The sequence below is a fragment of the Heterocephalus glaber genome, unplaced genomic scaffold (assembly GCF_053883595.1).
Source record: "Heterocephalus glaber isolate CG9 unplaced genomic scaffold, H.glaber_assembly_v1.0 deba00000347, whole genome shotgun sequence".
Lineage (NCBI taxonomy): Eukaryota > Metazoa > Chordata > Mammalia > Rodentia > Bathyergidae > Heterocephalus > Heterocephalus glaber.
The window spans coordinates 12238365-12251186 of NW_028258143.1; the positions used below are offsets into that span (position 1 = coordinate 12238365).

At 37.8% G+C, this 12822-nt stretch overlaps 1 protein-coding gene across 1 annotated transcript in view; it reads left to right on the forward strand.

Moving 5' to 3' along the window:
- Positions 1-12822, forward strand: part of Map3k19 (mitogen-activated protein kinase kinase kinase 19) — a 73503-nt gene that overhangs the window by 29480 nt on the left and 31201 nt on the right. Inside the window, exon 9 of the mRNA XM_004836108.3 lies at positions 878-1137. Coding sequence (XP_004836165.2) covers positions 878-1137 — 260 coding nt within the window. The remainder of the gene's footprint in view (positions 1-877; positions 1138-12822) is intronic.

Consider the following 12822-nt stretch of genomic DNA (forward strand, 5'->3'; position numbering starts at 1 on the left):
TTTTTATTTTGTTTTTATAATCATTCATTTTTATTGGGGTTTACGAAAGTATCAACCCATAACATAATTGAAACTTTAAAAACTGGCCCAAAGATAACTTGAGAAGAACTGGGCTGGCCAGTGCCTTTGGAGATACAAGGTACAGAGCTCGCTTTGGCAGCACGTATACTAAAAGTTGAGATAAAAGGCACAACTCCTGTACCTACACTGTCTCTGATTTCTCTGCTTCAGGAAATGGGGACTAGAAAAATGGAAGTGTACTAAAACCAAATCCATTCAGGTGATTGTACTGGGTGCAGAGTACAGAGAAGGTGAGGAGCAGGTTGGAGGGTGGAGAGGTCTTGTCCTCTCAGGATACAGCCATTCCACTTAGCAGCACCACTTGGAAATAGGTCTCTAAACTTTCCAGTGATGTCAGACTGGTCTGAGAAGTAGAGATCCAGTAGACATGGTGATTGTGTGAGCTTTCCACCACTGTGACAAGACCCCTGAGATAATCAACTTAAAAAGAAGGAAAGGTTTACTTTTGGGTCATGGTTTCGGAGGTTTGAGTCCACGGTCATTTTTGGCTGTGTGTGTGTGTGTGTGTGTGCGTGCACACACATCATAGAGGAATGTATCTTGTAGAGGATACTGCTCACCATATGATAGCCATGAAGCAAAAAGAGAGACCAACAGACCAGCATCCCAGTATCTCCTTTAAGGGCATGCCTAACTTCTTTCCACTAGATCCTCCTAACTCCTAAAGATTCTGCCACCTCTCAACAGTGCCACAGGCTGGACACCAATCTTTTAACATATGGGCCTTTGGGGGACATTCCAGATCCAAACTATAGTGGTGAATGAGTTTTAAATCAAACCATGTCTCCCCTTTTAGTCAGATAACCTCTGTGCATCAAGAATGGACACAAGCACATTCTGTTTCTCTCCCAAATGAAATTGAGATGGTGGACTTCAGGACAAAGATGCTGACCATGAGGCCTTTACTCCTGAAAAAAGAAGAAAGTTCCAAGAAGCTCTGTGATGTAGATATGGGCTTTTTGTTGCCCAGAATTTGCTTAGAACCATGTATCTCCAAGTCAGTGGCCAGGGAAGAGGCTCCTCATTTTCTGAAGGGGCAGCAAAGAAAATCTGAAGGTAAGTTGAGAATTTAATTCTATAGTGATTCCTTTATTCTTTTGGCAGACAAATATTTGTTATGGCAGGCATTATTCTAAGTCCTGGAGGTGCAGTGGTAACAAGACACAATAACCCCTACCCTGGTGAAATTCACACTTGTGAGTGAGACAGACAATAAAGTAGCAAACAAGTAAAATATATCACATATCAGGTGGTGATAAATGTTAAGGAAAAAAAGAGAAATGGGCATGTAAAGTCTGGGAAGTCCAAGATCAAGGCACCAGTAAATCTGGTGTCTGGTGGGCTTGTTTCCTAGTGCTTAGATGGTACCTTCTTACTGAGTCCTTGCATAGTTGAAGGAGTAAACCAGCTTCATTGAGCCTATTTCATAAGAACATTAATCCAGTTTATGAGGGTTCCACCTTTATGGCCTAATTATCTCCCAAAAGGCTCACTTCAATACTATTATCTTGAGAATTAGGATCTCAATGTATGAATTTTGGGGAGACACAGATATTCAGATTATAGCAGGCAGTCTTAAATTTTACATAGGGTGAATGAGGGATAGTAGAACTGAGAAGGTAACTTAAGCAAACAACTAAAGAAAAGAGAATGGGTTGTGTATATTTCGGGGAAGAATGTTCCAAGGAACAAGAAGGTCAGTGTAGCTGGAACAAAGTGTGTATGGGTGGGAGGAAGTATAAGCAAAGGAGATTTGAACTGTAATAGGACAGGCACAAATTATATAGGGTCATGTAGTACATGGGAGTATTATAAGTGACTCGGGGGGAACTTTAGAGGATGATCTGAAGTGCAAGTTTAAGCATTCTTTTAAAAGTGCCCTAAAAATAGGTACAGAATTATAAATTATAACTTAGCATTTCATCTTTCTTGACTCATATGCATCCTTGGTTTATAACCCCTAGTTTAGAATATACATTAGTACTTTTTTTTTCTCTCTTCCATATCTTTTAATCTGCATTTCAAATTTTCCATATCCTTTTCTTTCTGAGCTGTATTCTGGGTAATTTTATTTTTATGTCTTTAACTTCACCTATCATCTTCAACATTATCTAATCTGCTTCTAAACTTACGCAGGGAGTTTTTTTCTACCAATATTTTATAATAAGATTTTCCAAATATACAGTAAAGTTGAAAGAATCTTTACAGTGAACACTTGTATATTGACCTTCTACATTCTACCTTTAATATTTTGCTTTATTTTATCATATATCTGTTCATCTATCCATCCACTGATATATCTTAATTTTTGTTGAATTTACAAGTAAATTGCAAATATCAGTATATGTTTCCCCAGAATTTCAGCATGCTTATCATTTGCAAGAGTTCAATATGTGTTTGAAGATTTTTTTTTCATTTGGAAAAAAGTACATCGAGTGTACATTCGCCGAGTATTTACAAATGCATATGCCTGTGAAACCCAAATCCTTATCTAGATATAAAATAATATGAGTATCAAAAAAGTTCCTTTATGCCCCTTCCCACTCAATACTTATCTGCTCTCTCAGGGCAATTCCTGTTCTGAGTTTTTTTTCCACTATAGATCATTACATACTCTTTTAAGTAGTAGGGGCCAGGGATTTAGCTCAGTGGTTTTGCCATCTGTCTTGCAAGTGCAAGGTCCTGAGTTCGATCCCCAGTACCACAAACAAACAAACAAACAAGTAGTAAATAGTACTCCATTGTATGAATATTCCACAGTTTGTTTATCCAATCTTCTCTTGATGGATATCTAGGCTGTTTTTTTGACTATTATAAATTAAGGTTCCTCAAATTTTTCTTTTTTTTTTTTTTTCTGGTACCGGGATCTAACTCAGGGACCTTGTGCTTTTGAGGCAGGCAGTGGAACCACTGAGCTAAATCTCTGGCCCCTAATCATTCTTTTTTTTGGTACTGGGGATCGAACTTGGGACCTTGTGCTTGCAAGGCAGGCGCCAGAACCACTGAGCTAAATCCCAGCCCCTAATCATTCTTTTTTAAAATGAAAAATTAAAACAAATTTGGCCAGGGATTTAGCTCAGTGGTTCCAGCTCTTGACTTGCAAGCACGAGGTCCCGAGTTCGATCCCCGGTACCAAAAAAACAAAGGGATGGAAAATAAAACAAATTTTCATGATAAAAACAATGGAATTTATAATTTGGGGAAGTATATGAACTTCTCCCTATTTCCTATTTATCTCTCTTCTATTTTGCTTTTTATTTTTCTCATATAAGAGAAACCATGTAATATTTGAGCTTGTGTGTCTAACTTATTTCATTTAACAATATGTTCTCAAGTTTCATCCAATTACCTATGAATGCCTCAAGTTTATCTTTCTTTATAGCACCATAGTACTCCACTGTATACAAATACCACATTTCTTTTATCAATTCATCTACTGATGGATATATATGCTGTTTCCAAAATCTAGGTATTATAAATTGTGCTGTTATATATATATATTTTTCGGTACTGGGGGTCGAACTTGGGTCCTTGTGCTTGTGAGGCAAGAGGTGGAACCACTGAGCTAAATCCCCAGCCTGTGATTGTGCTGATATAAACATGGGTGTGCATATATCACTGTAATATGATGATTTTAACTCTTTTGGAAAAATACCTAGGGGAGGATAGCTGGGTCAAATGGAATTTCTAATTTTAGTTTTTTGAGGAAATCTCCACACTGACTTCTACAGTAGTTGTACTAGTTTACATTCCCACTAACAGTGTAGTAGAGTTTCTTTTCCCTACAACCTCACCAGCATTCAGTGTTAGATTTTTTAATGATAGCCACTCTTTCTGAGGTAAGATGATATCTTAGTGTAGTTTTAATTTGCATTTCTCTGGTGGCTAGGCATAATGAGCATTTTTTCATGAATTTATTGGCCATTTATACTTCTGAGAAATGTCTATTCATTTCGGTTTTCCTTGTTTTTCAGTTCCAGGGAATTGAATTCAGGACCTTGTGCTTACCAGGCAGGCACAGTGCCACTGAGCTAAATCCCCAGCCCTCCATTTTTTAAAAAAATTGAGTCTTTTATTTGACGAGAAGGTCTAATTTTTTTTTAGTTCTTTATGTATTCTTGATGTTAGTCCTCTGTCCAAGGAATAGCTGGAGAGATTTTTTTCCCATTCTGTAGATTGTCTCTTCACTCTATTGGTGGTTCCTTTGCTGTGTAAAAGCTTTTTAATTTAATATGATCCCATTTGTTGATTCTCAGTATTATTTCTTGTGCCACTGGGGTTCTGTTCAGAAAGCCCTTGCCCATGCCTATGTCTTCAAGAGTTGTACCTATTTTATCTTCCAGTAGATTGTCTGTTTTAACATTTAGATCTTTGATCTATTTTTATTTTATTTTAGTACATGGTGAGATATACAGGTCTAGGCTCAGTCTTCTGCATGGAGATATCCAATTTTCCCAGTACCATTCAAAGAGGCTATCTTTCCTCTAGTGAGTGTTTTTGCCTCCTTTGTCAGTGATCAAATAGCTATACGTACCTGAGGTTGTTTCTGCTTCCTCTATTCTGTCTATTCTGTTCCATTGATCCATATGTCTCTGTGCCAGTACCATGCTGTTTTAATGACTGTAGCTTTATAACAACTTTAACTTCCAGAAAGATGGTAGATGCCACCTGCTTTGCTTTTATTACTCAGGATTGCTTTTGCTATTCTGGGTCTCTTCTAATTACAAATAAATTTTAGGATTGTTTTCTCTAGGTTTGTGAGAAATGACATTAGTATTTTGATTGGAATTGTGTTAAATATGTATATTAGTTTTAGAAGTATGGCCATTTTGATTATGTTGTTTTTCTCCTAACCAGGAACAGGGGATATTTTTCCATTTTTCCATGTCCTCTGCGATTTCCTTTTTCAGTCCGATGTAATTGTTATTGTAGATATCTTTCATTTCCTTAGCTAGGTTAATACTGTAAATATTTAGGATTTTTTAAAATGCTATTGTGAATGGTATTGTTTTCCTAATTTCTTTTTCTGTGAGTTTGTTATTAGTGTATAGGAATTCTCTGATCATTCTTTTTTCTTCTTCCTCTTCTTCCTCTTTCTCCTCTTCTTCCTCTTCCTCTTCTTCTTCCTCATGCTCCTCCCCCTTCTTCCTTCCTCTTCCTCTTCTTCTTCGTCATCTCCTCCTCCTCCTCCTCCTCCTTCTTCTGACAGGGTCTTGCTATGTAGGTGAGTTGAGGCTGTCCTTGAACCGACTATGGAGCCCAGGCAGACTTTGAACTCTTGGTGATCCTCCAGCCTCACCCTCCCAAGTGCTGGGATTACAGGCATGTGCCACTGTACTCAGGTGAATTTCCTTCTAGTAGATGTACCAATCAGGGTCTTTACTGATTTGAGTCTCCTTTAGCCTGATTCCAAGATTCTCAAATTAATGTGCGAGTCTAAGAACCAGTTTCCAATTACATTGAACCCAAGACTTAGTTGACAGAGCCAAATTGATGCTGGCCTTTTCTCACGATGTGACAATGTTATATGGATTTGATTGTCACTATTCTGAACCCTTCAGCCGAAACCACATATAACCCAACATGTTGCACTTATTGGCTCATTGCAATGAGGGATATGGAACTCCAGATTTCAGGCATCTTTGTAAAAAAAGGAAAAATATAATAATTATATGGTTTTTGGAAAAGGGTACAGTTCAAGTGAATTTTAAATGAGCAGTGTTTTAAATTTAAAAAAATTTTGTGATAAGGCATACATAAAATTTGCCATTTTAACCATTTCCAAGTGTACAATTCAAGTAGCATTAAGTACATTCACATTGTTATACAGCCACTGCCCATCCCCAGAACCTGTATGACAGACATGAGCACTACTAAATGCCTTCCATTCCTTGAACAAATACTGTTCTTTCTTCTGGAACACTTTGGAGTCCTTTGGGTCTCATCTTAGATACCACTTCTCTGGGAAATCTTCCTGAACTTTTCCATGAATGGGCGAGTTGCCATTCTTTTGAACTCCTATAGGATCCTGACTTAATCTGCAACATAACTCCCAATGAATTGTCACTGTTTATGTCCCTGTATTCACCAGATTATAAAGGTAAGAATCATTGCACCTACATAACTATTTTGAAAATACATATTGAATTAACAACAGGAATAGTAACTATTTCTGAGGATCTCTTATTGCAAGGCACAAATATCCACTAATAATATTCCAAGTTTTAGAAATGAGGAAACTGCCAGGCATGTTAAGCACATGCCTGTAATCTCAGCACTTGGAAGGCTGAGGCAGGAGGATCGCTGCAAATTCAAGGCCAGCCTGGACTACATAGTCAATTCAGACCTGGGCCATTTGTCTCTGAAGCCAGTATGCTTAAGCACTATACTAGCTATGTGCAGAATTGTGAGGAAAAGGGGAATAAGCATATTTAGTTTCAATGAAGATGCATTCAGAGAAAAGGAAGGGCAGTTGGTACAAGCACAACCTAAAGAGACGTTTGGATGGAGATAATGAATTGAAGACCCAGGAAACTCCTCTCTTGGCCATACCACAAGGAATCCTGAAAATGTAACAGGTACTACACCCAGGCAAGAAGAACCTTAATGAGGTCAGAAATTTGTTGTGTGGCTGTTTCATAGCTGCTGTAGTCTTGTCTGGAAGTGTCAATTTGGGTTTTTCCAAACCAGGATTTGTTTGCCTTTTCAGTCCCAATGCAATTTAAAAAATTTAGACAGTCAGTATATGTTAAGAAAAATTCAAAAAGTATAAATGAGCAAAAATAAGAAATAAATACATATAGTACTGCTGTTTCTGCTGGAGTATACTTCCATATTTCTGCATTTCATGATTATAATTATATATTTTGACTGTTCAATTTATATTTCATCTATTAAAATTTAACTTTTATGGGCCGGGGATTTAGCTCAGTGGTTCTGGCGCCTGCCTCACAAGCACAAGGTCCTGAGTTCGATCCCCAGTACCAAAAAAAAAAAAAATTAACTTTTATATTATTCTACCAGACATAAGCAATTTTCACAATCTTTTTGTTTTGTTTTGTTTTTTTGAGATAGGGTGTAGTTATGTAGTTCAGGCTGGTTTGAAACTCATCATGATCCCCCTGCCTCAGCCTCCCAAGTACTGGGATTACAGGTGTGTCCGACCACACCTGGCTCTCGATCTTTATATTTAAAATAATTCAGTATCTTCATTATTACGATCAGGTAAAATACTTCCAGCTGAGCCCCAATGTCTTTTCTGAGACATTGCATTTATACTGGTTTTACTAACTGCTTCATTTCACCATTTGTTTACTTTTCATAAATCTATCAGTAAGTCATCCCCATCCTGTCTAATGCACTAAAAAACCCTCATCTCAATACAGGGGATTACATGGCAAGTAATCTGTTGCTTCCATTTATTTTGAAGACATTGCCTCTGGGACCTTCTGCCCTCTGCAGTGTCTGCTCTTTGGACCTACTGACCATCTGTCCCTTTGCCAGCATCCCAGAATTCCCTTGCCTTCCTGGTTTGTTGAATCCTAGGGTACGGATACATGGTTTCCTCCCTCATTTAGTGGGGCACATTTTCCAGTAACTTTCTGAGAAAAAGTGCACAGAGCACATTAATGATAATCTTTTGTTGTCTCTAATTCCTTTGAGCTATTTTCTTTCTTTCTCTGTATTTTCATGGTAGAGGATTTTCTTACATATCAATGATCCCTGGTGATTTTTTTTTTGATCCTTGGTGATTTATTTGTATTGAGGAGAGTGACACTAAAAAGGTCCACGTGTGTGATTGAGTTTGCTGAATGGACTCAAAGAGCTTGAATGTGCAGAGACCCGAAAGATTGATTGAGGGATTCCCCATGTTTAAATGTGCATAGATAGGCCTTTTCTGTAGGCTAGTTTTCCCTAGAGAGGGATAATCCAAGCTCCTGCTTGAAGTTTATAAGGCTGGAGGCCAATGTTCTTGACACTGAACACTGGCTTTATAATTCATTATGTAGATCGTTCCTTAATCCTGAATCCCCTTTATTTTATTACAGCACCACATTTCTGCTTCCAGGTATACCTAGAGCCTCAACATCTTTTTTTTCAAGCTCTCCAGAGTAAACTGCCAGCCATCTTCCAGGAAAGGAGATGAGCAATTCCTGACTAATTGGGCAGGAATCTGGATCCCACTTCTCATACAGAGTTATGAGCATCTTTTTTTTTCTTCTGACCTGTATCCCTGTCTTCAGAGGTACCTGTTATTTTCAATTCTTGCTCCTTGTTAGTGCATGTTTGTAGTGCATGCACTTTACAGTTATCTTGGGGAGTGGGTACATGTACATGCTACAGCTTGGTTCTTTTTTAATCCCCTCACCGCACTTTCCTCCCGCCTCCTCTAAATTCCCTTTCACCGTTTTCATTCTTGTTGGTACTATTAATCTTATCTCATAAAATGTTTACATTCATTGAGGTTATTAGGTTCCTGTATATGATATATCTTATACTATATTTCCCCTTCCCCTCTCCCTCTCCTCTTGCCTTAGTCTCCAGGACACCTTCCCATCTGCAAGAGATCTATCCCCTTGTCTCCTTCTAGCTGTCTTATATTGTGCTCTTTGTGCTTTGCCTTACTCAAATGAGAGAAACTTTATGGTATTTAAACTTGTGTGTCTGATTTATTCCCCTCTTCTGCTCCTTTCTAGGGTTTTTCTCTTGTTAAGTTTTCTTCCTATAAGTATTGGTCAGAGAAAGCTGACAACTAAATCAACTCTTTATTCTTCCATATAATTTTCACCATCCAAAATTTTGTTGGCATTACTCATCTTCTATTTTATTCTGTTTGTGTGTGTGTGTGTGTGTGTGTGTATCCTTTTTTTTTCTCTTAAATTATTTTATTGGTACATTTTAGGTATACAGTACATTTACATTCATCATTGAGAACTTGTACTTTTACATGATGTATCTTTGTTCTTATTTTTTCTCCATTCCCCTGCTCTCCCTTCAACCCCTCCCACCTCCCTATTTGCAAAGGTTTTGTTTCCATTTATTCCTTATCTCATATTTTTTCCTTTCCCCTACCCCTCCCTCTTCTCCTACCCCTTTGGACCTTTTCTTCCTATTTCACATTATGAATTATCCATTTTAATCCTTACTTACACTTTCAGTTTCTCATACCAGAGAAACTATTCAGTATTTACACGTGTGTCCTATTTATTTCACTTAAGAGTATGTCCTGATTGTGCATCCATTTAGCTATAAATGTCTCTAATTTCTCATTCTTTATGGTTGAGTAGTACTCCATTTTATTAAAAACCACATTTTCTTTATTCAGTCTCCAGTTGATGGGCACTTGGGCTGTTTCCAAGCCTTAGCTATTATAAACTGTGCTGCTATAAACATGGGTGTGCATATATTGCTGTGGTATGATTGTTTTAATTGTTTTGGAAAGATACCCAGCAGAGGAATAGCTGGGTCAAATGAGACCTCTAGTCCTAGTTCTTTGAGGTATCTCCATACTGATTTCCACAGTGGTTGCACCAGTCTGCTCTCCCACCAACAATGGGGAAAGGTTCCTTTCTCCCCACAACCCCGCCAGTATTTGTTATTGGTTGATTTCTTAATAGCAGCCATTCTTTCTGGGGTGAGGTGGAATCTCAGTATTGTTTTCATCTGCATCTATCAAGTGACCAGTGATGTTGAACATTTTTCATATGTTTATTTGTTGCTTTTACTTCTTTGTCTGAGAAATGTCTGTTCCTTTCAGATGCCCATTTTTAAATGGGGTCTTTAAATTTGGGGGGGGTCTGAATTTTTTACATTCTTTATATATTCCAGATAGTAGTCCTTTGTCTGAGGAACAGCTGATAAAATTTTTTTCCCACATTGTAGGTTGATGGCTCTGTTGGTGGTTTCTCTTGCAGTGCAGAAGCTTTTTAATAAGATGAGATCCCAGGTGTTCTTTGTGCTAATTCCCGTGCTACTCAAGTTTTGTTCATAAAGTCTTTTCCTATGCCAACGTCTTCACTATTTCTACCTAACTTATCTTCCAGCAAGTTTAGTGTTTCTGTTTTAATATTTGAATCTTTAATTCACTTCTATTTTAGTTTAGTGCATGGTGGTAGATACGGGTCTAGTTTTAATCTTTGGCGGTTGAAATCCGAAGTCAGGTTTATTGATTTTTTTTAAAAATTAAATTCTTTTATTGGTACATTGTAGGTATACAACACAATTACATTTCTCATTGGAAATTGTACCTTTACATAATGCATCTTGGTTCTTATTTTTTCCCCATTCCTTGCCCTCCCTTCACCCCCTCCACCCTTCCCTATTTACAAAGACTTTATTTCCATTTTTTCCATTTCTCATCATTTTTCCTTTCCCTTCTTTCCTTTCCCATGCCCTGCCACTACCCCTACCCCTTTGGACCTTTTCTTCCTATTTTACATTATCGATTATTCATTCTAATCATTGGTACATTTTAGGTATACCATATAATGACATTCATCATTGGAAATTTGCACCTTTACATAGTCTCTCTTGGTTCTTATTTTTCACCCTTGCCCAGCCCTCCCTTCAACCCCTCCATTCAACCCCTCCATTCCTCCCTATTTACAAAGATTCTATTCCTATTTTTCCATTTTCTCATATTAATCCCATTCCCTTCTATCCTTTCCCCTAGCCCTCCCACTTCCTTCACCTTTTCTTCCTATTTCACATTACCTATCATACATTTTAGTCCTTATTCACACTTTCAGTTTATCACACAAGAGAAACTATTAGGTATTTATACATGTGTATCCTATTTATTTTACTTAAGAGTATCGCCTCAATGTGCATCCACTTAGCTTTAAATGTCTCTAATTTCTCATTTTTTATGGCTGAGTAGTACTCCATTTTATTAAAAAACCACATTTTCTTTATCCAGTCTCCAGTTGATGGGCATTTGGGCTGTTTCCAAGTTTTAGCTATTACAAACTGTGCTGCTATGAACATGGGTGCACATATATCACTGTGCTATGATTCTTTTAATTCTTTGGGGAAGATCCCCAGCAGTGGAATAGCAGGGTCAAATGGGACTTCCAGTCCTAGTTCTTTGAGGTATCTCCATACTGATTTCCACAGTTGTTGCACCAGTCTACACTCCCACCAGCAGTGGAGCAGGGTTCCTCTTTCCCCACAGCCCAGCCAGCATTTGTTATTGGTTGATTTCATGATAGCAGCCATTCTTTCTGGAGTGAGGTGGAATCTCAGTGTTGTTTTCACTTGCATCTCTCGAATGACCCATGATGTTGAACATTTTTTCATGTATTTATTTGCTATTTCTACTTCTTTGTCTGAGAAATGTCTGTTCATTTCAGATGCCCATTTTTGGATTGGGTCTTTAAATTTGGGAGGTCTGATCTTTTTAAGTTCTTTATAGATTTGAGATAGTAGACCTTTGTCTGAGGAAGAGCAGGTGAAGATTTTTTCCCACATTGTGGGTTGTCTGTTCATACTGCTGGTGGTTTCTCTTGCTGTGCAGGAGCATTTTAATAAGAAGAGATCCCACTTGTTGATTGTTTGTGCTAGTTCACAGGCAACTGAGGTTTTGTTCATAAAATCTTTTCCTACACTGATGTCTTCAAGGGTTCTACCTAACCTCTGTTCCAACTGGTTCAGAGTTTCTATTTTAATATTTAGATCTTTAATCCATTTTGATTTTAGTTTAGTGCATGGCGAGAGATACAGGTCTAGTTTTAATCTTTGGCAAGTTGAAGCCCAATTTTTCCAGCACCATTTATTAATGAGGCTATCTTTCCTCCAGTGAGGGTGTTTGGCTCCTTTGTCAAAGATGAGATGGCTGAGTGTGTCTGGCATTGATTCTGCATCTTCCAATCTGTTCCACTGGTCCTCAGGTCTGTTTCTTTGCCATTACCATGCTGTTTTTATCACAGTAGCTTTGTAGTAGAGTTGCAGTTTGGGGATTGTGATACCCCCTGCCATGTCTCTGTTACCAAGAATTGCTTTTGCTATTCTGGGTCTCTTCTTATTACAAATGAATTTTTGGATTGTTTTCTCAAGGTCCATGAAGTATGCTGCTGGGATCTCAATTGGAATTGTATTAAATCTATATAGCAGTTTTGGAAGTATGGCCATTTTCACTATACTAATCCTTCCTACCCAGGAGCAGGGGATGTCTGTCCATTGTCTGATATCATCTTCAATCTCTCTTTTCAGAGTGCCATAGTTTTCAGAGAAGAGGTCTTTGATTTCTTTCATTAGGTTGATTCCTAGGTATTTCAGTTTTTTGGATGCTATTGTGAAAGGAATTGTTTGCCCTATTTCTCTCTCAGTGAGTCTGTTGTTCGTGTAGAGGAAAGCTATTGATTTTTGTGTGTTGACCTTGTAACCAGCTACTTGACTGAATTTGGTTATTAAGTCTAGAAGACTTTTGGTGGAGTTCTTGGGGTCTTCTATATAGAGTATCATGCCATCTGCAAATAATGACAATTTTGACTTCTTCATTACCTATCTTTATTCCTTTTATTTATTTCTCTTGTCTAATTGCTGTGGCTAATGTTTCCAGAACTATATTGAACAAGAGTGGTGATAGTGGACATCCTTGTCTTGTTCCTGATTTTAGTGTGAAGGATTTCAGTTTTTGACCATTTAGTATGATATTGGCTGTTGGTTTTTCATAGATGGCTTCTATCAGTTTGAGGTAGAGACCATCTATTCCAATTTTTTGTAGGGTTTTTATCATAAATG